Here is a 22,703-nt window from a genome sequence, read left to right on the forward strand (position 1 = left end):
CCCGTGTGTGCTTGGCATGACGACGACGGAGCCCCAGTGCCACAGAGGTGCAGTGGCTACCAGCCCCCCGTGCCCCAGAAGTAGCTCTGGTCTCCAGAGGGCACGTGCAGCAGCGGCTTGACTCACAGTGGGGGGATGGGGTGGGGAGTGCACCCCCGTGCTCCTAGCCCCGGCAATCCAGCTGCGTGAGTTCCCAGCAGCTCCCCACCTGGGCTCGGGGCCTGTGAGCACGGCAGGGGTCTCCTGCAGCGAGGACTGCAGGTGTCTGCGTGGCAGTGGGCCGGTGGGATCCTCGCTCACCTTTTCCCTGCAACAGGGACTCCCTCCTGTCTCCAGGCAGATCCAGTCCAGGTGGGGAGACAGAGCTGCGAGGCCGGGGGCCTCCGTGCTGCCCCCCTGGGTGCATCTCCACCCCCCGCTGCACCCCAGGGCTCCCCCTGCCGCTCTCCAGTCAAACCTTAGCTGTTTATTCACTGCTTGGGTCCCTTCTCCTCGGGAGGACAATGGCCAGGCGACTCCAGCCACCATCTTGCTGACACTCCTCTCAGGAGCTGTGTCCCGGGTTCCCTCCCTGCCGGGCAGCACTTCCTGGAACTTCCTGGAACCGTCCTCTGCTGCACAATCCGCTCTCCGCTGGCTCAGCGCTGCTCCCAGCAGCCCCTCCCCCTCAGCCCTGACACCCCAAAACGACTCCGAAGCTGCCAAGTGTTCCCCAGGGGAGAATGCTGCCCCCATCAGAACCCTGTGCCCCATGTCATCGAGCCCATTTCTCTACAGCCTGGGGACTCACCCTGCCCAGGCTGTGGCCATTCTCCCAGTGGCTCCGGCCTGTGCCAGGCCGACGGCAGACAGCTCTTTATGAGGCCAATGGCAATGACCCCTGTAGGTCAGGCCCCTCTCCAGCTGGCAGACGCCCCCTCCCTGGCACTCTGGGAGCCCATGTCACCGGGCACTGCCACACAGGCAAGTCTGTGCAGAGCCCCCAGGACAGGGCACTGAGGCCAGGCTGACCCCAGACAACAGCTCCAGGCACTAACCCAGCCACGGACACCCCCCAAGGCTTTCCATGCCCCTTGAGACCCAGAGGGACACACAGGCACAGTAGGAGTGACTGACTGGACAGGGAGGGGTACGCCTTATGGCCAGCGTGCCTGGCCTGGGTGTCAGCGTCAGACTCAGCTGTGGTGGGCAGCGGCACCTCCTTCCGGACACCAGCCCTCCCCAGCTGAGGCCAACACTGCAGCCTCTGCCCTCTGACAACCATGGTGGCATCTCCCTGGTCCCTCTGACCCCAGCCCTGGGCCCACCCACCTCCACAGCACACACTGCTCCCCTAAGCTCCCTGGCTCCCCCTTCCCAGGCCTCTCACTCAGCCTCCTGGGGAGGCTGGATTCCCCCCAGGGTCCAGGACCTGAGCGGTGACCTGAAGGACCCGCCACAGCTACACACGAAGCTGAGAGGTGGCGAGTCCCCGCTGGGGCAATGCTAGGAGAGACAGAGCAAGGAAGGAGAGGACAGGGAGACAGAAACAAAGAGAAACAGGGTCTGAAGTGTAGAAGCTCAGCCCTGGGCACAAGAGCCAGCGAGGCAGAGACAAGGACAGACGGGGCAAAGCAGCCAGGTGTGTGGAGGTGAGCTGTGTGTGAGAAGATGGCAGGTGACGCAGAGAGGGTGGGCCGACTGTGAGATGACAACTCGCAGACATTCATCTGTAGCTCAGACCTTCGTCAGGGCTCCACAGAATGTTCTAGCACAGTGGTTCTCAAAGTGGGGTCCCCAGACCAGCAGCACAGGCACCCCCGGCAGCCTGGTGGAATGCACATTCTCAGGCCCCAGCCCAGCCCTGCTGGACCTGGGGGACTCTGATGCCCAGGTGGGTTTGAGAACCAGAGACAGCCCTCCGGTGCCTCAACGTCCCACCTCAGCTGCAGTGGGACCACACTCACACCTGGCCTCTCATGGCCTTGCCCTATTCTGCATTGTGAACCCTGCAGCTTTTCCTTCTGGATTTTTCTTGGCTCCAACCCTTTGCCCATCACAGCCCCTGCCTGATGAAGAGCTTCCCACCTGCTGCTGGGCTTGTCCTGACCCCACACACCCGCCCTCTGTCCCCACACACCCGCCCTCTGTCCCCACACACCCGCCCTCTGACCCCACACACCCGCCCTCTGACCCCACACACCCACCCTCTGACACAAGGTCCTGGAACTGCCCAACTGTCGTCCTCCACAGAAAACTTTTCATTATATTTTTCTGCAAGGTTTATGTTTTCAGCAGGGGATTAAGCCCAGTGCCAAAACTTAATTACTCAATTAAATCAAAGTGGAAGAGAAAACTGGCCGCCCTGAGTGTTCAAAGCCTCCATCTTGCCGTGAGGCTCCCAGGTCTTCCCTGAGCCGCTGCCCGGCCCGCCCCTGCACACCTCCCCGTGCAGCCCCTGCGTCCACCCGCCTGCGCCCCGCGGCCTCCAGACGCCCCAGAACGTTCACCGCAAGCACGTCACTGAGAACGCACCTCTCACATCCACAGCCGTCGTGTCCCCTCCCCCGTCCTCTGGAGAGAGCTGAGAGGCGGTCGCGGGGACGGTGCCAAGCGCCAACTACCCTGGTGCCCTGGCCCCACAGAAGGATACAGTTTCCAAACAGCGTCAGGACGATGAAGTAAAAGGAGGAGAACATGCCTTTGCTGACTCCGCCCTGAGACTCGATGCCGTGGTACATGACTGCGTTCCAGTCCTCTCCCGTCAGGATCTGCGGGCAGAGAGCACCGCGGGGCTCGCCCAGGTGGCCGCTGTCCCACGGGGCCCACGCGCACCCGCCACGTCCGTGCGCACGGATGCCCGGGTGATGGATGACGGTGCTTCCAAAGGTCCAGGCAACCCAGGGTCCTCCAGAAAAACTTCCAGAAGGACATGGCTGCTGAGCTGGGTCTTAAAGGATGAATATGCTCTAGGTTTTCAGCCAGAAACGGAACAAGACCTCCCCGCAGGAAAAGAAGGGCAAAGGCAAGGTGGAGAGCGTGGAGAGGTGACACAGAGCCGCCCTCGTCACTGCCCACAGCTGAGGGGACTGAGGTTCAGCACAGGCAGTGGCCCCTTCATGGCCACGTGACGGAAGCGGGCCCTTTGACCCTGCAGGCCCCCGTCCCCCGGGCCTGGCGGGTCCTCCCTTACAGCCTGGCGAAACACAATGCTCACCCCATCAGCAAACCCGTGTCTCTCTTTCTACTTGTATTTTTGGAAAAGTCCAAGAGAATAAAATCACAAACAGAAATTGTTAACATTCTGCCCTATTTGCGCTGGTCCTACTGCCCTGCAGGTGACCCCGACCAGGGATCTGGTGCAGATAGTCTTTTTTTCCCCACTTTCAGTTTGGTTTTGTTTTTTATGGATACATATTTGTACATATTTATGGGGTACATGTGGTATTTTGGTACACGCTTACAATGTGTAATGATCAAATCAGGGTATTTAGGATATCCATCACCTTGAACGTTTATCATTGCTTTGTGGTAGGAACATTTCAAGTCTTATCTTCTAGTTCTTTTGAAATATACAATATATTGTTGTTAACTGTGGCCACCCTACTGTGCTATCAAACACTAGAACTTATTCCTTCTACCTAACTGTACGTTTGTACCCACCAACAACCCTCTAGAGCTTCATCCCCTCCCTCTGCCACTCACACACCCTTCTCAGCCTCTGGTACCTGTAATTCTATTCTCTGTCTTCATGAGATCCATTTTTTTTAGCTCCTACGTATGAGTGACAACATGTGATATTTGTCTTTCTGTGCTGGCTTATCTCACTTAACATAATGACTTCCAGTTCCATCGATGTTGCTGCAAAGGACAGAATTTCTTTGTTTTCTTATGGCTGAATAGTATTCCCCTGTGTATATGCACCACATTTTCTCCGTGCATGCCTCTGCCGATGGACACTGAGGTTGATTCCACATCTTGGCTACTGTGAACAGTCCTGTGATAAACATGAGGATGCAGGTACCCCTTTGATATAACGATTTCCTAACAGTGGGATTGCAGGATTGTATGGTAGTTTTGATTTTTGTGTTTTGAGGAAACTCCATATTGTCTTCCATGATGGTTGTGCTAGTTTACATTCCCACCAACAGTGTATAAGAGTTCCTTTTTCTCCGCATCCTCACCGGCATTTTGTTTGTTTGTTTGTTGTCTTTTTGATAATAGCCATTCTAATTGGGGTGATGTGATATCTCATTGTAGTTTTGATTTGCATTTCCCTGATGATTAGTGATGTTGAGTATTTTTTCATACACCTGTTGACAATTGGTACGTCTTCTTTTGAGCAAGGTTTATTCAGGTCCTTTGCCCACTTTTTACTGGGATTATTTGTTTTTTTGCTGTTGAGTTGTTTGAGTTCCTTGTGTTTTCTGGATATTCGTCCCTTGTTGGATGAAGGGATCCAAGCCTTTATAAGTTCCATTAACACACCACACACACACATATCTGCAAACAGAATATAGTGCGTGTGCTGAGCACACACAGGGCAGGTACAGAGTACATGTGTTATTCGTCAACTTGCTATTTTCATTCAATGTTATATCTTTGAAGTGTATCCATGTTGACACACATTAAATCTACTTTATTCATGTAAACCATGCATAGTTTTCCTTTCATTTATCCATTTTCCCTCTGATAGGCACTTTTAGTGGTTTCCAGGTTTAAAAACTCTATTGTTGTACATTGGTCACGTGTTCAGCAACACTGGTAAATTCTCTCCTCATTTCTAGTAGATTCTCTCAGGTTTTCTATGTACAGAAGCACATCATTTGCAAATGATGACAATTTTTTCTACTCCTTTCCAGTCTTTCTACCTTCCTTTTTCTTACTACATTGTTTCAACTACCTGAATACTAGACATCCTGTTTTTCTTTTAATATAATACTTCTAATATTTCACTGCTATCTATGATGCTTGCTATAGTCTCTTTTAAGTAACACCTTTATTCAGATGTAACTCACCCATTTAAAGTGTGTAATTCAATGGTTTTTAGTATATCCCCAAATATATGCCACCTTTACCACAATATCAGAACATTTTCATCCCCTCACTAGCTATCACCCACCTTTGCTACCAGTTTTTGTAGATATTCATCAGATTAAAAAAAAAAGTTCTATCAATTCTTAGTATGATATTTTTATCATGAATGAAAGTTGACTTTTACAATATTTCATCTTACTGCATCTGTTGACACAGTTACTTTTCTGCTTTAACCTGTGGAGATCAGGAATGACTTTAGCAAATTCTTGTACTACCAGGATGAACACAGTTTAGCTATGAGGTTCTTTTACATATTAATAAATTTTTATTTTATGTATTTTATATTCACATATATCTTTTACATATTAATAAATTTTTATTTTATATATTTTATATTCACATATATATCATTTTAGATTATTTGCCTGAATAACACAGTTTACCTATGAGGTTCTTTTACATGTTAATATATTTTATTTTATATTTACATATCTATCATTCATATATTTTATATTTACATATATATCATTTTAGATTATCTCCCTGAGTAAACATTTAGAATGCCTGCTGTGTCACACAACATTCAGGTGCTTGGTTTGGTCAGTAGACAGACAAGACCCTACCTCGCAGAGCTCACACTCTGATCCGCATTTTGCTTGTCTTACGTTGTTCTTGCATGGCTTTGGTGTCAAGGTTGTACTCTACTCATGAAATAATTTCTTCCCTTCTCTGAAATGGTTTGAGTAAAAGAGTTATTATCCATTCCTTGAAGGCTTGGTAAAACTCACCTTACAACTGACTAGGCTCAGGGCAGGAGGCCGAGAGACAGGAAGACAATGTTGACTGTAGATCCAGTTTCTTTAATGGCTGTGAAATCTCCAGGGTTTTTACTTCTTCTTGAGCTAATTTAATATGTTTTCCTACAAAAATGCATGTTTCATCTAAGTTTTCAAATCCATTGGCACAAAGTTGACATAATATTCTCTTGGAATTTTGAACAATATCTCCTTTCTCTATACTTATGACTCCCTTTGGGGTTATTTTTGTGTTTTTTTTTCCTTTGATCAGCCTTGCTATAAAATTACCTACTTCTTTAGTCTTCTTAAGAACATGATTTTTATGGATTTGTGTTGGTGTTTTAGTTATCTGTATCATGTATGTCTTCTCTTATCGCCACTGTTTTCTGCTTTTGATTTTTCTTTCGTTTATTATCCTTTTTGCTAGATTCTTAAAATGAGTACTTGTTTTAGCTTTCCTTTATTTTTGATAATTGAAGATTATAATTTTCCTCTAAATACTGTTTCAGGTTCATCATATGGTTTTAATACGGTTCAGTTCTAAATATTTTGTAGTGGCCATTGTGATTGCCCCACTAACCCACCCAATCGTTTAACTTACAAATATGGGAGATTTTAAATGACTTCATTGACAGTGTCTATTTATTTAAATGACACCAAGGATGTGCTCTGTAGGATAGCAATCATTTAATATTTGTAGGAATTTCCTGGATGATCTAACAAATAGTCAGTTTTGGTGAATGTTCCACGTGCCCCAAATACTGAATATTCTCTTCACCATCTGTTGGGGACAGTTCTCTATGGGCCAACTGGCTCACATTTACCGTGTTTGTGTATTTACATCCTTTCTAATCTTCTGTCAGCTTCATCCTTCAGTTTGACAGGTATGTTCTAGACCTCTTATAAGATGGTAAAGTTTTTCTTTCTCCTTTTAATTCTGTCAGTGTTTGTTCCATATATTCTAAGGCCATGTTGTTAGGTCACGCAAGTTCCTGACTGCAGTATGTTCTCAGTGGAGTCTTCCTTTTATCATTATGTAACGAGCCCCTTTATTCTTACTAATCTTTTTATTAACCTTAATTCCTCTTTTGGCTGATATTAATACACAAGCTTTCTTTTGGTCAATGTTTACTTAGTTCATCTTTTTGTATTCACTTTTTTTTTTTTTTTTGAGACAGAGTCTCACTCTGTCCCCTAGGCTGGAGTGCTGTGGTATCATTGTAGCTCATAGCAACCTCAAACTCCTGCCTCAGCCCTCTGAGTCGCTGGGACTGCAGGCCTGTGGCACTATGCCCAGCTAATTTTTCTATTTTTTGTGGAGACGGGTCTCGCTATTGCCCAAGCTGGTCTCAAACTCCTGCCCTCAAGCGATCCTCCTGCCTCAGCCTCCCAAAGCACTAGGATTACAGGCATGAGCCACCGTGCCCGGTACCTTAATTATGTAATATTTTAAACACTTAGAAAGGTACAATGAATAATTTAACAAAACTTTGTGCACCCGCCATCTAGCTTAAAAAATTAAGCATCAAAATGTGGCTGAATTTCCGTATCTAAAACTCCCCAATCCCATTCCTCGCACTCTCCCTATCTCCTAACACCTGTCCCAGGTAAGCAGTGTCCTGAATTTGGTGTTTATCATTCCCATGCAAGCTTTAACATTGTTACTGCATACACATCATAAACAATACGCAATATTGTTTTGCATGGTTCTCATCCTTATTTAAATACTAGCACATACTACGTATTATTCTGAAACCTGTTTTACTGGCTCAGCATTATGTCTGTGAGCCCATCCTGCTGATACGTGTAGTTCTGGGCCAATCATTGTCCCTGCTGCACCAAGATGACACTTCTCATCCATCCCCCGATGATGAGCGGTCAGGTGACTTCCAGGTTTTTGTCATTGTAGATTATGCTGCTATTACAGCCTCACAGAGAGATGATCTTGGGGGTGGTTATCTCTTCACATCTGTGTCTGAGGGGTCTTTACACGCTTGAATCCCAGCTCCCTGGATTCAGAGTTCTCGGCTAAGAGCGGCTGTGCCCCAGTATTTCAGAGTTATTTTTCTATGACCTTCCGGCATCTCTTGCTCATGAGAAGTCATTCTCTCGTAAGAAATCTGTTTTTCTACGGTAGCTTTTAAGACGTTCTCTTTCTCATACTGCGTCTGTGTCTGGAATTATTCCGCTCCCCCTGCTCGGCCTTCTGGGTGCACAGCGTCCAGGACGCATGGCGGAAGGGCACGTGCCATCTGCTCCAGCCCACGCTGGCTCCCGTCCACGCCCGCATCTGCCCCGCGCCTCCTTCCCGCTCCCTGCTCGCTCTCTCCAATCCTGCCCAGCGTACAGTCCGCCCTTCATTTTGTAATTTAAATAACTTCATTTTTCATTTCTAGGTTCTCTAGTCAGTTCTTTTCCAAATTAACCTATTCTTTGTTCTTAGATGCCTTTTTTCATACATTTGTGTTTGATATGGGTTCCCCCTTCCCTCCTTTGAGGACCTTAGGCATATTCAGTTTAAAGTCATCTGTATTTGTTCTGCTACCTCCTTTTTTCCGGGAGGGACCTCACCTTGCAGCTGTGGCTGCTGCTGGTCCTGCCCTGGGGTTGGTCCCACCGTGCTGCCGTCCGCAGGGCGCCAGGCGCAGAGCTGGGGCTGCTCCCACCTCACCGCTCGCCCTCCCGCCCCCTCTAGCCCCCAGGCAGATGCAGCGGCTCCCGGCCTGGCTCTCAGGCCCCCAGGCCAGAGCCCCCAGTGGCAGTTACGGGCCCAGCCAACTGCCTGCCCCGCCTGCTCTGAGCCACCCTCGTCTCCAGGGTGAGGCGCCTTCCCCAGTGCCCCAAGGGGGCGCAGACACCAGCCCACCCAACTCTTCCCAGGCTGCGTCCCAGCGCCTGGGTCTCTGCCGTCCCCGTCTCTTGCCCCCGTAGATTTCTGTTCCGTTTCTAGTCCACAGAGACTTTGTTTTTTGCTTGGCTGGGTCCTTTTACTGTCTCTGTATTATTATCTGATTGCTGCGATCACAGCAGAGGGGTATGAGGTCTAAGAGCATCATCTGATCACAAGAGCCCACCTGTTCTCCTAACTCTGACCTCTTCCTCCCTCACCACGCTCAGAGCTCTGACTGTCACTCGTGCCACCTCCCTGCTTTGGAATCCCTGTGGCAGCCCCCGCTGGGTGGAGCCTCTCAGCCTGGCCCGCAGGCCCCTGGAGCCTCCGTCACACCCGGCACTCGCAGGCCTGGCTGTCCTCACATCCTACTGCTTGGCCCGGAACTCACCCCTTACGATTTCCCCCGCCTGGCACGCAAGACGCTCCTGGGCAGCCTGGCCTGGGACCCTTCCTGTCACTGAGCAGACCACACTCTTGGGAAAGGCTGTGGCCACCTCCGCAGGAGGCCCCGGCTCGGAGACCACTGTCCCCAGAGGCCAGCACAGATCCCATCACCCACTGAGTGCTCGGGAGCCTTCAGGAGACCCAGTCCTGGAAGTCACTGGCTTGTGCACAGGCCGAGGCTCCCACTGCGTCAGCTGGAGAAGGGACAACCGCAGTGGCCGACCCGTGTCCCCCACACTTGGGGAACCAGAGGAGAGGGGCCGGGGCAGAGTGACTGCAAGGCGAGGTCAGAGAGGAAGAGGAGAGAGAACAGCAGCAGGCCCTGAGAGGCCTGGGGCAAAGTGCCCAGGGGAAGACCTCGCCTGCAACTCCAGCCGCCGGCCCAGCGAAGGAGGAGCGGACGGGGCTGCAGGTGCGAATCAGCAGGACCGAGTCGCCTGCTTTGGCCGGAGCTGTCTGCCGGGAAGACTCCCGCCCCTACAGAGTGTGCGACCCCGCGACCCCATCCCCACACACGCTGCGGGCTCCAGCCTGGGCCCACGGGAGGGTCGGCAGCCCCAGAGGCCGGGCGCCAAGCGGGGCCCCCCAGCCTGGAGCGTGGCCCGTCAGGCCTCCCCGAGTGTTGCCGAGCGCCAGACAGCAGCCTGCCCGCTGTGCGGTCTCAGACATGGCACCCAACCAGGTTCCCTGGGACAGCAACGCACGACACTGTCACAGCACGAGGCCAGTCGCTGCCATGTTTGTGGTGCCACAGCCCATGGAAGGCAGAGGCGCCCACCCGAGAAAGTCCTCACAAGGGACCCCTGAGAGGGCGGAGGTCACGGGGCCAACAGGCTTGGCCACGCAGAGCATGGGCCACGGCCTCGGCTGTCCACGGAGCTGTCGGGGGCAGGTGTCCAGACACAAAAGAGAACTGGGGGTGTCACAGGGGACGGAGGCACTGGGGGGAGAAGTCTAGGGAGTGCTTTGTGGGGGCCAAGAGGTGAGCTGGTCTCCTGGAGCCTGGCTGGGTCCCCAGGAAATCGCATCGGCCCCTTAGGGTGGCGGCAGAGCATCAGCCCCCGACAGCTGGGTCGGGGTCTCGGGCACAGGAGACCCGTGCTGGGGACCTGCCTGTGCCTGTGTTCTGCTGTGGAAGGTTCTGTCCCGGACGCCAGCTGTCAGGCCGTGCTGGGAGGCAAAGGGGGGTGACGGGAGCCCACTCTGCCAGCAGCGGGAGGACGGCCGAGCAGAGCAAGCGGGTGCGGGGAGCCCTACCTGGAAGACAGTGAGGATGGCGGCCGGGAATGTGTCGAAGTTGGTCGTCGGAGTCTCGTCTTGAAAGTTGAACCTGAGAACGACACGGAGTCTCAGGAAAGAGCCCGCCAGGACCCGCCAGGAGCCGGCAGCCAACACGCTCCCTACAGGGGGCAAAGGGCCGCTCCCTCCCTCCCGGCACCTGGGGAGGGAAGGCAGGGCCAAGGCTTGTGCCCCCCGGACCCACTTACTGCCCCCCGAACAGCTGCATCCCCAGCAGGGCGAAGACCACGATGAACAGGAAGAGCAAGAAGAGGAGGCTGATGATGGACTTCATGGAGTTGAGCAGAGACACCACCAGGTTCCTCAGAGAGTTCCAGTACCTGTCGGGCCAGGCAGGGCTGCTCTCAGCCCTGGACGGAGCCCAGCTGGGCTCGCCAACCCGGGCGCTGGCTCCACACACGTCCCGGCTCTGCAGTCACAGCTGTGGCTTCTGCGGCTTCTAACTCCCGAGGGCCCCACACCCAGACGTGAAGCTACAGCTTTTCTCTGGAGTCCAGACCCACCGTCCTGACCCTCCTGCCTGGGCCCGCAGGGACGGCAGAGAAGGTACGTCCAGGGTGGGCTCACCCGCGCCCCCGACGCAGCTCGGCAGGACGACGGCACCACCCACCGGGCCGCCAAGGCCAAGCCCAGTCTCAGACTCGCTCCCGCACCCGCTCTGCTCACGGCCCACACCCAGCAAGCTGCCAGTGCCACACCAAGTGAGGACCACAGCTGTCTGTCACCAGCCCACAGTGGGAGACGGAGCCGGACCAGAAGGTCCTCGGTGAGCAGGACGTCCACGGCACTGGGACTAGCACACGGCTCTCCGAGGGCCAGGGACTCCGCGCGGAGCGGCACTGCCAGGCTTCGCTTCTCCGACATCCCTCGACACCCCTCTGCCCTAGAGCAGCAGCCATGACCCTGTCACTCAGCATCGGCCCCCGTGGCACACAGGGCCACCAAGGCTGCTGGGGTCTCGATGCTGATGGCAGCTGAGGCACTGGCACCTTCCAGCGGCTGTGCCCAGTCTCCACAGCTCCTCCCACGCGCCCTCCAGAATCACCCCACTCCCCAGGAAGACGCCTCTGCCCCCACCCTGGCACGGGAAGGCCGGTCTCCCCACGCTCACCCGGCCCTGGGCACCCACAGCAGACGCCCAGCCTCGTCCTGGGTTCTCGTGGGGTACTTGAGGGCTAATGGCCAAGACTCTGGACAAGGAACCCATCCCTCCCCTGGGACTGGGGGGGGTCTAGGCCAGCCTGACTTCGCACATGGTCCCCTGCCTCCTCACACGGTCCCCTGCCTCCTCACAGGGTCCCCTGCCTCTGCACACGGTCCTCTGCCTCCTCACAGGGTCCCCTGCCTCCTCACACGGTCCCCTGCTTCTGCACACGGTCCTCTGCCTCCTCACAGGGTCCCCTGCCTCCTCACACGGTCCCCTGCTTCTGCACACGGTCCCCTGCCTCCTCACAGGGTCCCCTGCCTCCTCACACGGTCCCCTGCCTCTGCACACAGTCCCCTGGCTCCTGCAAGAAAACAGACCGAGGCTGGGCAAGGTGTCGCAGGCCTGAAATCCCAGCATTCTGGGGGCCACAGTGGGAGCATCGCTTGAGCCCAGGAGTTCAAGGCTGCGGCCACTGCACTCGACCCTGTGTGACAGAACAAGACTCTGTCTCTAAAAAAAAAAAAAAAAGAAACTAGAGCCCAAGATGCCAGGCCCGAGGCTGGGCAAAGGCAGGGCTGCGGTCACTTCCCGGAGCCCCTCTCACCAGCAAGTCACAGGAAAGCAGCGTGGGCCCAGGGACAACCTGCATGGTCACTCAGCAAGCGTCTGCGGCACAGCTGGGCCGGCTCCAGCCCAGGCCTCCTCTGCACCTCATACGCCAGACAGCCCCGGCTTGGACTGTACCCGGACTGGAAAAGACTCTGGTCTGCCCTGGGGAGACCAGTGGGCTTCCAAGAGGTTGTCCTCGTCACTGATGGGCAGCCCACAAGCCCCGCCCCTCTCAGGCTGTGCTGGGAGCCCCAGAAACACGGGGCACAGTGAGCCCACAGCGGCCCTCGCTGCTCTTCTCCCCTCTTCCTGCCACACCCCAGCAGCCCCGGCCCTGCTCCCATGGCAGCACCACGTCACGTCCCCGAGCTCAGGCTCTGCGCAGGCAGCTGGAGCCATGCCTGCCAGCCAGGGCAACGGTCCTGTCCCCGCCATCGTCACAGGGCAGGGCCAGGGCAGGGACACGGGCACTTCCACTTTCTCTCCTGACTACAAAGCAAAGTCACCTCTGAAGGCCGGGAGGACGGGACCGGGGCCTCGAGGGAGGAGCAATGCAGAACGTGGGGACCAAGCCACACGAGCGGGACGGGAACCGCCACGCTGAGCCGGGGGAGGTGGGGGAGGGCAGGCGCGGCCCAGGCTGCGGGACGGGAGCTGGCCGGTGCCGGCCGGTGCGCTTTGCGGCCACCCTCTGTACGGAAACCAGAGAAGCCCCGGAAGGAGCTCCTGGCACCAGGACCCCTAGAAATACCCTGTGTCGGCCAGTCCTGTGCCTCCCCCGCCCGGGGCACCGGGTGACCTACTTGGTGACTTTGAAGATCCTCAGCAGGCGGAGCGCCCGCAGCACGCTGATCCCAAAGGAGGCTCCCGGCTTGATGGCCGCCCAGACCACTTCGAAGATGCTTCCCACAATGACCTACAAGAGGACGGCGTCAGCCTCGGGGCCACACGCAGTCACCTGCACACTCACCTGTGCGAGGGAACCAGCACGGCCCCACCTGCCCGCCCGACGGCCTCGCGCTGAGCTCCAGGAACCTCTGGGGGACGCAGCGGAGTCCCGGCAGTCCTGGGACCTGGCCTCGTCCCACCCGAGCCCAGACGCACTGGGAAGGCAGGACGTGGCCCGAGGCTGCCTGCGGTCTCATGGCAGACCTGACCGCCCAGTGCCCGATGCCTCACCTGGGCTTCCCCACAGCCTGGAGCTGGCAGGACAGGGCAGACAGCCTGACTCGGGGACGTTCTCTCTGACCGGCAAACCCTGTCTCCCTGGGACTTCCCTCCCCGGTCCTGCCACTGCTCCAAGACACTCAGGTTCAAAACCTGCATCGTGAGTCTCTCCTTATCCCAGAGACAGGGACCAGGAGGGCCACCAGGCGCAGGTCGCGGGGAGCCTGCCTGCCTGGCCCACCGGCAGGGCTCCCGCAGGCACTGCCGGTGCTGGGGACGCGGGTGTGTGGGCACAGTCCTCTCGCCAGCCTTCTCAGGGGGGCGTGTGAAGGGCCACCTGCTCAGCCCTGCGGTGGGACCAGAAAGGGCAGACCCTCCACCCCTTCCCTCTGCACAGGTCACAGGGGCCCAGACGGAACCGCCCGCCAGGCCACCGCACCCCGTGGGGAGCACTCTGGGCTCAGGGTCAGCACTGCGGACCCGTGTCCTCGTCACATGTGCTAATTCTCATTTCCTCTAACCCCCACTTCTGCAATCACCATGGGGCACGAACCTCCTAAGTTCCATCATGTCGTACTTGGTGCGTATATTTCCCGAGGTTTCAGTCGTTTCTACCAATTTCACATCAACTGCAAATCTGATCAGCTTGATGTCGACGTCCCCACCAGGTCACGGAGAAACGGTGAGTGTGCCAGGACAGAGGTCTGTGGCACAGCTCTAGAAACTTCCTTCAGGTCAGCACCGACCATTACCCAGCATGTCTGGGGACGCGCCATCCACTACGGGTCACTTCACCGCGGCAGCTGCCGCACGTTCTCCATCTGGTCCAAAATGCGTCAGAGAAGGTCGCACGCCCGCCAACACCCAGGTGCGCCAACACCCACGCGCCTGTGACAGTGTTTCCGCATGGCACGCCGGGCTTTTCCGCAGTCTGCTCTCCGTGGTCACACCACCGACTGGCCTCACACCAGCAAACCCTCCAGGCGTTTGCCTGGGCCGAGGCCGCCATTTTCTAAATGTACTTTCTCCTCCTCCTCAGCCTTCCTTCCAGCAGCCCTGTCCCCCACCACCCCTCAGACTTCGACCCGCTGGCTCGTGCGGCCGGTGGCCTCGCAGATGACGCCCAGTCACCCCTGCCTGGCCCCGCCCTGCGCACCATCCCTGTGCACACCCGAGGGGGCCGCACCTAGAGCCTCCCTCTCGGCACGAGTGACAGGTGCCGCCTCTAGACCAGCTTGCCGAAGGACCACGGTGTCTGCCTCGGTCTCTCTCAGATCACAGGAGCTGTATTGTGAGGACGCTCCGGCAGCCTTGAGAGAGGACTGCGTGACCAGGACCGGAAACCTGCCAGCAACCACATTTGTGAGCCTGAAAGCTGATTTTCTGAGCCCTGTCAACAGCCACAGCCTGAGCGTGGGCGTGAATCCTCCAGCCCGAGCCGGCCTGGGACGCCTGCAGCCTCAGTGGAGACGCTGGGCCAGGGGCTCCCAGTTCAGTCGCACCCTGATCCCTGAACCACAGAAACAGTGAAACAGTAAATGTCTTTTGTTTCAAGCCACTAAGCTTTGGGAAAATTTGTTCCCCGGCAAGAAAAATCAATACAGATGTTGGAAACGAAAGTGAGGGGCTGCTGTGATCAGGACCTGGCATGGGACAGTGGCTTTGGAGCCAGAAGACAGGCATCAAGCAGCACGTGCGGAAAGGCGGGGGTGCCCCAAGCACACGGCTTGCAGGGTTTGGGACCCCGAGGTCTGCAGGGAAGGGGGAGAAGGTTACAGGAAACTGCAGGACAGTCCCCGGCACGTTGGCAGAGGTTTAGCTGCACTGCTGCCCAGAGCAACGTGGAAAGTAGAAAACACGTTTGGCCAGATGTGAGACTAACCTCGGGAGGTTCCTAAGCCAAGTGCTGAAGGCACCGCCTGGTGTCTTTTTGCTGCTCATAGTTAACTATGAGAGGAGAAAGCTACATGGAGGGAACTGTCATTGAACAGAAGGAAACCAGGGCTTGCTGCTTTTGGAAATGCTCAGCCTCTCCAGAGAGCAAACGATGCCAACAATAAGAAACAGCAAGGTCTAAGGACAAAACCAAGGGCAAGACTGTGACTTCTATGTAACATTCCAGAAAGATCAGAGGAGCTGCCCAGGAGCCACTTTCAGGCCCTTCAAAGAGACCGAGGCTCAGGGAGGCAGCAGGGCCCCTGGGACGCCGCAGGGTGCCGGCCCCGTCACCCCACCAGGACATACAAGGAGAAGGGCCGACCCCGAGCTGTGGTCACAGCTGTTGTCTCGTGGGGTGAACCCCAAGGAGGGTCACGGTATCCGTGAAACTCTTAACAGACTTATATGCAGAGACATCGCTAGCCAACTAATCCAGACGTGCAAAACAAACGAAAACAGGACTTTGAATCCCCAAACCCCACTAGCAGGAGCAGGCGGAGAAGTCCGCCCAGCTGGAAGCGTGTGCTGCCTTCAGGAAGAGAAAAGGGACTAGGAGGGCAGAACCGGGAGCCCCGAGGGCTTCCTAGGCCGTAGGAACGAGTCTCAGGATCTCCGACCTCTGCCCAGCTGGACTTGGGCATTGCCCAAGTGATGCCCGGTGATGCCACCCCGGACGCGCCCACCTCCTCTGGTCTCGGAAGCTGAGCAGGGTCCGGCCTGGCAGCACTTGGATGGGGCATTCGTGCGGCCCAGCTGCACTTCCCGTCCCCTTCGCGAGCAGGAGCCTCTGCAGCGCCCCCGCTGCGCCCCGGGGGTGGGAGGCGACAACTCCGCGGATCTGGGGGGCCGCACCCAGCCTGGCTGACGAGGAGACGCTAGACCCGGGGCTGATGCTGTGATGGGTGAGAGTCTGGGAGTCTCCAGGGGCGACTGGCATTTTACCCTGGGGGGACGTGAACCTCCAGGGGCCGGAGAGCAGACTATAGAAAGAAGCCTCTAGGATGGTCCCCAGAGACCCCACCTGCCGGGGCTCACGCCCTCGTGTGACGGCCACACTCAGGTTCGTCCCACTTGTCACTGTGCCTAGTGACTCACTCTGAACAGAAAGAACGTGGCAAAGCAGACATGACACCTCTTCTGAGCTTGGGTTTCTGCAGCCTCTGTCTTGAGTACGTCAGTTCTCTCTCTCGGACTAGCAGCTGCGAGCTATGAGGACGTCCCCGCAGCCCACAGGGAGGCCCACGTGACCGGGAGCCAGGGCCTGCCGGCAGCCACATGCATGAGCACGAAAGCAAATGCTCCGTCCAGATCAAGCCTTGGCAGGACTGCGCTCCTGGCCTTGGACTGGACCCTCCGGAGAGACTCTGGGCCACAGGCAGCCAGTTAAGTGCCACCCAGACTCCTAACCCACAGGAATGTGAGGTCACAGATTTCCATGGTTTTAAGCTGCTAAGTTTAGAATAATGTGTTAGCTTATGTGCAAATTATGCCCATGTCCTGGGACCGGTGAGTTCAGATCAGAAGACTGGAACACGTTTAAAATATTAATATATCCCTGACGTCTCTCCACCTCTGGGGCCCTCTGTCCACGGCACTTAGCTTTCCCTTGTGACCAAGAGGGAAAGGGTAAGAAGAGTTGGTGTCTTCCCGGCCGGCTACCAAAGTCACAGATGTCTGCGTCTCAGAGAGGACCCTGGGCTGCCACCGTCTGTCCCCGCTCAGAGACCAGACAGCATGGTGCAAAGCCGCCAGCCCTGAGGACAGGAACCCGGAGCCCCTGCAACCCAGATGGGCAGCCCTGGGCCGGTCACACAGTCTCCAGTTACTCGTCGGTAGAGTCAGAGCAGCCGTCGTGAGGATTTAACAAAATCGCGGACACCAAGGCTCTGCCAGCTGGAAGTTAGTGCCAATGAGCCAAAAAGTCCAAGTTAAGCTGAATTTTCATGTTTTACTTCTCCGTAGATCCAGGTCCCCTCTCTGCCTCCTGCAAACTCTGCAGGGCTCTCAGTCCCTCCTCGGGATTGGCACGAGCACTTGTCACTCGGAGCCTCCAGCAGGTCAGAACTCAGCCCGGGCAGGTGCTGGACTCAGCTCCAGAGCACCATTCGGTGCACCACCCCGGCCTCACTCCAGTCCCAACCCACAGGGAGCCACGTGAGCAACCTGCCGCGAGGCCTCCCTCACCCGCTGAAGTGGGCAAGGGACCCAGACCAGGCTCACCGCTCACCCACCCCTCACAGCCCATCACGCCTGTCCAGAGGGGCCGGTGCATGTGCCTGAGCCCGCCCAGGGCCAGAGCACGGGATGCTGGAGAACCAGGACCACTGCCCCGGTGGGCTCTGCGGGGGAGAGACCGAGCCCTCCACAGGGTGACAGGATCCCCGGCAGGGAGGGGGCTGCACAGCCTTCAGCTGATCTCGAGTCTCCACAGACAGGACCAGAGAAAGGAAGGTCGACGTTCCGCACACAGAGAGCGGCTGCGGCTGGCACCCCAGCAGTCAGGCCCGACCAGGACAGGCCTCCCTCTGCCAACGCCTGGAGCTTGTCTTTAGCCGGCCGTGACTCCCATGGGACCACAGACCCCGGCCCAGCCCAGCACAGCACATGAGGGGCTGCAGGTGCTCTCAGGCGGGGACACAGCTCAGACCCACCTGCACCCCGGCAGGCAGCCCTGGAGACGAGGTGTTTTACTCACCCCAAAGTCAAAGCAGTTGAAGGAGGACCGGAAGTAGCTTCTGGGTCCCAGACCGTACATCTTCAGGGACATCTCTGTGAGGAAGAGACCCAGGAAGACAAACTCTGCAAAGTCTAAGAGAAGCCAGAGAAGAGGGGATTAGCTTGAGGCTTCCTCCCACCCGGGACCCCGCCCAGACTGCAGGACACCGGGGCTGGGGGCATTTCCAGGACTGAGCCTTCCAGCCTGGCCTGTGGCCCCAGGCTCTGAAATCTCAGCCCAGGACGGAATAACAGACTGAGGGGAACGCGGAGAGACAGCTTGTTGCAGCTCAGGTGGTGAGTGCCAGCGCCTAGGGGACACAGAGGACAGGCTCGGCAGGAGGTGGGCTCCGAGCTGGGCTCAGCAGTGAGTTCTGGGGTGAGGGGGATGCCCCTATCCACCCCGAGAAGCCGGGCTATGGCCTCTGGCTGGTCCTTCTGCCTGGCTCTCGGTGCCCACCCGGCCTCCGTATCCGAACCTGTCTTTCCACTGGGACTTCCCAGATGCCTGTCCTCAGGACCCCTCAGTGCCATGCTTGATTTTAACTCTGGTCACATGTTTGGCCCACTCAACGGAGAACTCCTCCTCCACTCGAGCCTCCCAGGAGGCATTGACACTCACTGGGGGCACAGGCCACACGGCCTTCGCCAGGGCGGGCTCCACGGCCCACGTGGGCACCACGCAGACAGACCCCCACCGCCCAGCCACGGCCCGAGAACAGGGACGTCCAGGCCCTGGGAGCAGGTCACCCACAGCTGGCCTGGCCTCTGAGCCAGAAGTCACCAGGTGGCCAAGCCAGGCGTGGGGGGTGACAAGGAGGCCGCGCGCCCTACGCTACTGAGCCGGCCCCGCAGGGCAGAGCCTGGGCACCGGGCACAGGTGCCCACGTGCAGCAGACGCCCATCCCCCGGCCATCTTCCCTGAGACGCCAGCGAGGCTGGATCCCAGGAAACCACAGAGACGACCAAGCAGCAAGGGGCAGACGCCCGGCACTGCCAGCCTGCGCTCCTGTCAGACGTGTGGCCGGACCCCAGGCCGTGCGGCACCCCACCTGCTCAGGGGCCTGGCTGGCGGAGTCAGGAGGAAGCCCCGGACCCCCAGCCAGCCCCAAGTGCAAGGAAACCTCAGCCTGAGGACTCCAGCGAAACACTGAGATCGGCCCCAAGCAAAGTCCCCAGAGAGCAAACTATGGGCCCCTGGACCCCGGAACTAGGAGCCAGGGCAGGCATTCAACACACACACTGCCCCGAACTTCACCCCCCTGGAGCCTGAGCCGGGCGTCTGCCAGAAGCCCCCTGGGTCCTTCTGTTTCTGCTGCTCTTCACCCTTCCCCCACCGGGCCGGGAAGAGGTTTCGGCACAAAGTCTGGGAGACTCCAGCCTGGAATCCCACCCAGCCCTCCTATGACCCGAGAGCCTGGTCTGCCCCACCGTGGGGCAGCGTCGACAGCTCACGGGAACCTCCAGGAGCTGAGCGGCTCCCAGGCCGTGCAGACCAGCCCGGTGGTCACAGAAGGGGACAGTGGCTGGCCCACGGGGGCCCGAGGAGGCCACTGTCAGGGCGGAACACGCCGACAGCCAGGCCAGGACGGCTTCCCACTGCAGTCAGGATAGGCTCTCCTGGGTGGCTCGAGTGGCTTCAGGCACAAGGGGCCCTCAAGGGGGACTGAGGCCCGTGGGGACGTCCCAGAAAGGCCCTGTCCCCAGATGAGCTGCAGACACCAAGCAGGGTGAGTGCAGCTGACCCTGGAGGAGGAGACGGCTGAGGCTCTGAGCACAGGACAGAAAACATCAGTGGGCTCCTGGCTTTGAGTCCTCTCTGGGAGGCAAGAGAACAGACCGAGACTGCGCTCCATCTGGCCGCAGGGCCCTAGGACAGGGAGGGCCGGCCACGGAACGGGGTCCCCCACCCAGCATCTTCCCCTTTGCCTGTCATGGCCACAGCCAGGACCAGGACACGTCATGACTCAATCCCTGTCGCCTGTCCCGAGGCTTGGGGACACAGGACTGTAAGCAGCTCCAGTCACGGGGATCAGGAATGCACCTGGAGTGGACCACTCATAAGAAAAATGGAGGCCGGGCGCGGTGGCTCACGCCTGTAATCCCAGCACTCTGGGAGGCCAAGGCGCGCGGATCGTTGGAGCTCAGGAGTTCGAGACCAGCCTGAGCAAGAGCGAGACCCCGTCTCTACTAAAAATAGAAAGAAATTATATGGACAGCTAAAAATATGTATAGAAAAAATTAGCCAGGCATCGTGGCGCATGCCTGTAGTTCCAGCTACTCGGGAGGCCGAGGCAGGAGGATCGCTTGAGCCCAGGAGTTTGAGGTTGCTGTGAGCTAGGCTGACGCCACGGCACTCACTCTAGCCTGGGCAACAGAGTGAGACTCTGTCTCAAAAAAAAAAAAAAAGAAAAAAAGAAAAATGGAAACAACCAGGGGAGCCCTGAGAGAGGGACAGAGCTGGGCTTTCTCCTCAGGGGTCCGGGGCGGGAGCAGCAGCCTCACGGCAGAGAGGAGCACAGAGCCGAGTCCCCGGCCTGCGGGTCTGAAGCTCACAGGGAGGACGAGGCCCGGCCCAGCCCTGTCATCCCACAAACTTCCTCCCTGGGTGCCCAGGGCCCTCGTCCCCAGCACACCGCACGGAGGACGGAGGTCTGGCCAGGTGCAGGTGGGCCTCCCGGAACCCGGCCCAGGTTCACAGGGCCTGGGCAGCCGGGGGAATGGGGCCACCTCAGGCCCTGGACACAGCCCAGGTCCCCAGCAGAGGCCCCTGGGGGCTGAGCAGGTCCGAGGGACAGTCTGGGCATACGGGGGTCCCACTCAGGGGTCTCCCAGGGTAGAGGGGGGCATGGAGCATTTCCAGGCTGCAGAGCCGAGCCGGCTCAGGAAGCGCCAGGAGCAGGAGGGGCCCGGCCTGCAGGTACGTACACAGCGCCGTGGTCAGCCGCTGCGGCTGGTTGTAGTGCACCATGGCCACGCACAGCGTGTTCAGGGCCACCACGCACAGCACCACCCAGTAGAAGCTCTGAGCCTTCACCATGCGCCGGATGAAGAACCGGAACATCTTCTCCTTCCTCCGGAAGTACGACGAGCTCTCCGTCTTCCCGCTCTTGAGGCTGGCCCGGGCGAAGGGGGACCCTGGGGGGACAGGGGGCTTGCTGAGGGCGTGGGAGCCAGCAGGCCCCGTGACACGCGCCCAGCCCTCCCACGGACACGCCCTCGAGGACACTCGCTTTCGCCCCAGCCATTCACAGACATGGTGCCAATTATCCTGTGACCCCCGTTTCCCAGCTGAAGGAGCCAAAGTCCTTGGTGATCTCCATGGTTACTGGGCGCCAGACGGAGAGCCAGACTGGAACTGACGCTCTGCAGTCACAGCCTCTGGCCCAGCACCCCGGCCCCTAACAGGAGCGCAGTCCCGACACCCCCAGGCCCCTCTCCACAGGCACCCCAAGCTTTCTGCACCCCCAAGACATGAACCTGAGCCAGGCCCTCCCCAAGTCCCACCCCCTCGGTTGGCCCGGGAGCTCGGCAGCACCTGCCCCTCCTCTCGCCGGCTGACTCGGGGGCCAGCGCCCACAGGCTGCCTGCTTTCGCCTGCTCTTTACGCGGTTTCCTGGAGAATGGCGAGCCCGCGTGCTCATGCACAGCCTGCAGCTGCGTCCTGCCCACAGGGCCCCAGACGCTCAGTGCTGGAACCTTCTCCCGCTCTGCTCTGCTCAGGCTCCTGCTGCCCTCCCCACCCACATCCACCCCGACGGCCTCTCGTTTCTGCACACTCTGCCCTCCTCTCGGCCTCTGCCCTTCCGGCCCCCTAAGCGCGAGGCAGCCCCTCCACGGGCCTCTTGCCCCCAGCCAGCCCCTTCCTGGCTGCAGGTTCCAGCCCAGTGTCATCTGCAGAGCACCTGCCCTGGGAGCTCCACTCAAACACGGGTCCTCAGCTCAGCCCAATAGTTGTCACCACCGCGCCACCACCTGCCACTGTTTGCCCTGTGCCCAGCTAACACACTCTGCAGGGACAGTGGCCACGTGTCTTTGTCACCACTGAGACCCTCACGCTGAGAGGGGGTAAATAAATGCTTGGCGAGTGAGTGAAGGGTCTTTGTGGGTGCTTAGGGTTCTGTGTGTGTGTGCGTGTGTGTGCAAGTTTGTGTGCGTGTGTGTGCGTGTGTCAGTACAGGGCCTGGCCGTGTCTCTCTGCAGCAGTGCACTTGTGCCTGTCTGGGAGTTTCTCTAGTTTGTGCACCAGGAGTCCGGCCACGTGTGTGTCTCCCGGAGTTTGTCCTTGCACAGAGCACGGCTGTGCCCAGCTATGGGTCTCTCAGTGGGCTGAACATCTGGGCTTGGGCAGGGGGTCCCTGGGGAAGGATATGGCGTGTGTGAGCGTGCGTGCTGTGTGCACTTTCTGTGTCTGACGTGTGCGTGTGCGTGTGCATGTGCACACCAGCCTCTCAGGCACCCTGAAGCCTGGCCAGGCTGGTATCCACCTCGATTCCCGAAAGTGAAGACAGACCCCTGAGGCCTTTGGAGGGACTTGTCTGCAGGCTGAGCAGCTGCACCAGACACACGGGGACACGCTGCCACAGACGGCCCCGGGGCCCAGGACTGGCCCAGAGGAGACCATCTGTCAGTCACGGATGTCCCTGCAGGGCCCTAATGGCAAATTCCTGGTGCTCTG

The 22,703-nt window shown here is 57.7% G+C and overlaps 1 protein-coding gene across 2 annotated transcripts in view; it reads right to left on the bottom strand.

Annotated features, from left to right (window-relative positions):
• Positions 1–22,703, bottom strand: part of CACNA1B (calcium voltage-gated channel subunit alpha1 B) — a 186,213-nt gene that overhangs the window by 101,005 nt on the left and 62,505 nt on the right. For both annotated transcript variants that reach the window (XM_045563173.1, XM_045563174.1), the window contains exons 11-16: positions 20,954–21,163; positions 18,006–18,118; positions 13,009–13,121; positions 10,638–10,769; positions 10,408–10,480; positions 2,633–2,750 (exon numbers count right to left, since the gene is read on the bottom strand). In XM_045563173.1, coding sequence (XP_045419129.1) covers positions 2,633–2,750; positions 10,408–10,480; positions 10,638–10,769; positions 13,009–13,121; positions 18,006–18,118; positions 20,954–21,163 — 759 coding nt within the window. The remainder of the gene's footprint in view (positions 1–2,632; positions 2,751–10,407; positions 10,481–10,637; positions 10,770–13,008; positions 13,122–18,005; positions 18,119–20,953; positions 21,164–22,703) is intronic.

The sequence above is a fragment of the Lemur catta genome, chromosome 10 (genome assembly GCF_020740605.2).
Source record: "Lemur catta isolate mLemCat1 chromosome 10, mLemCat1.pri, whole genome shotgun sequence".
Classification (NCBI taxonomy): Eukaryota; Metazoa; Chordata; class Mammalia; order Primates; family Lemuridae; genus Lemur; species Lemur catta.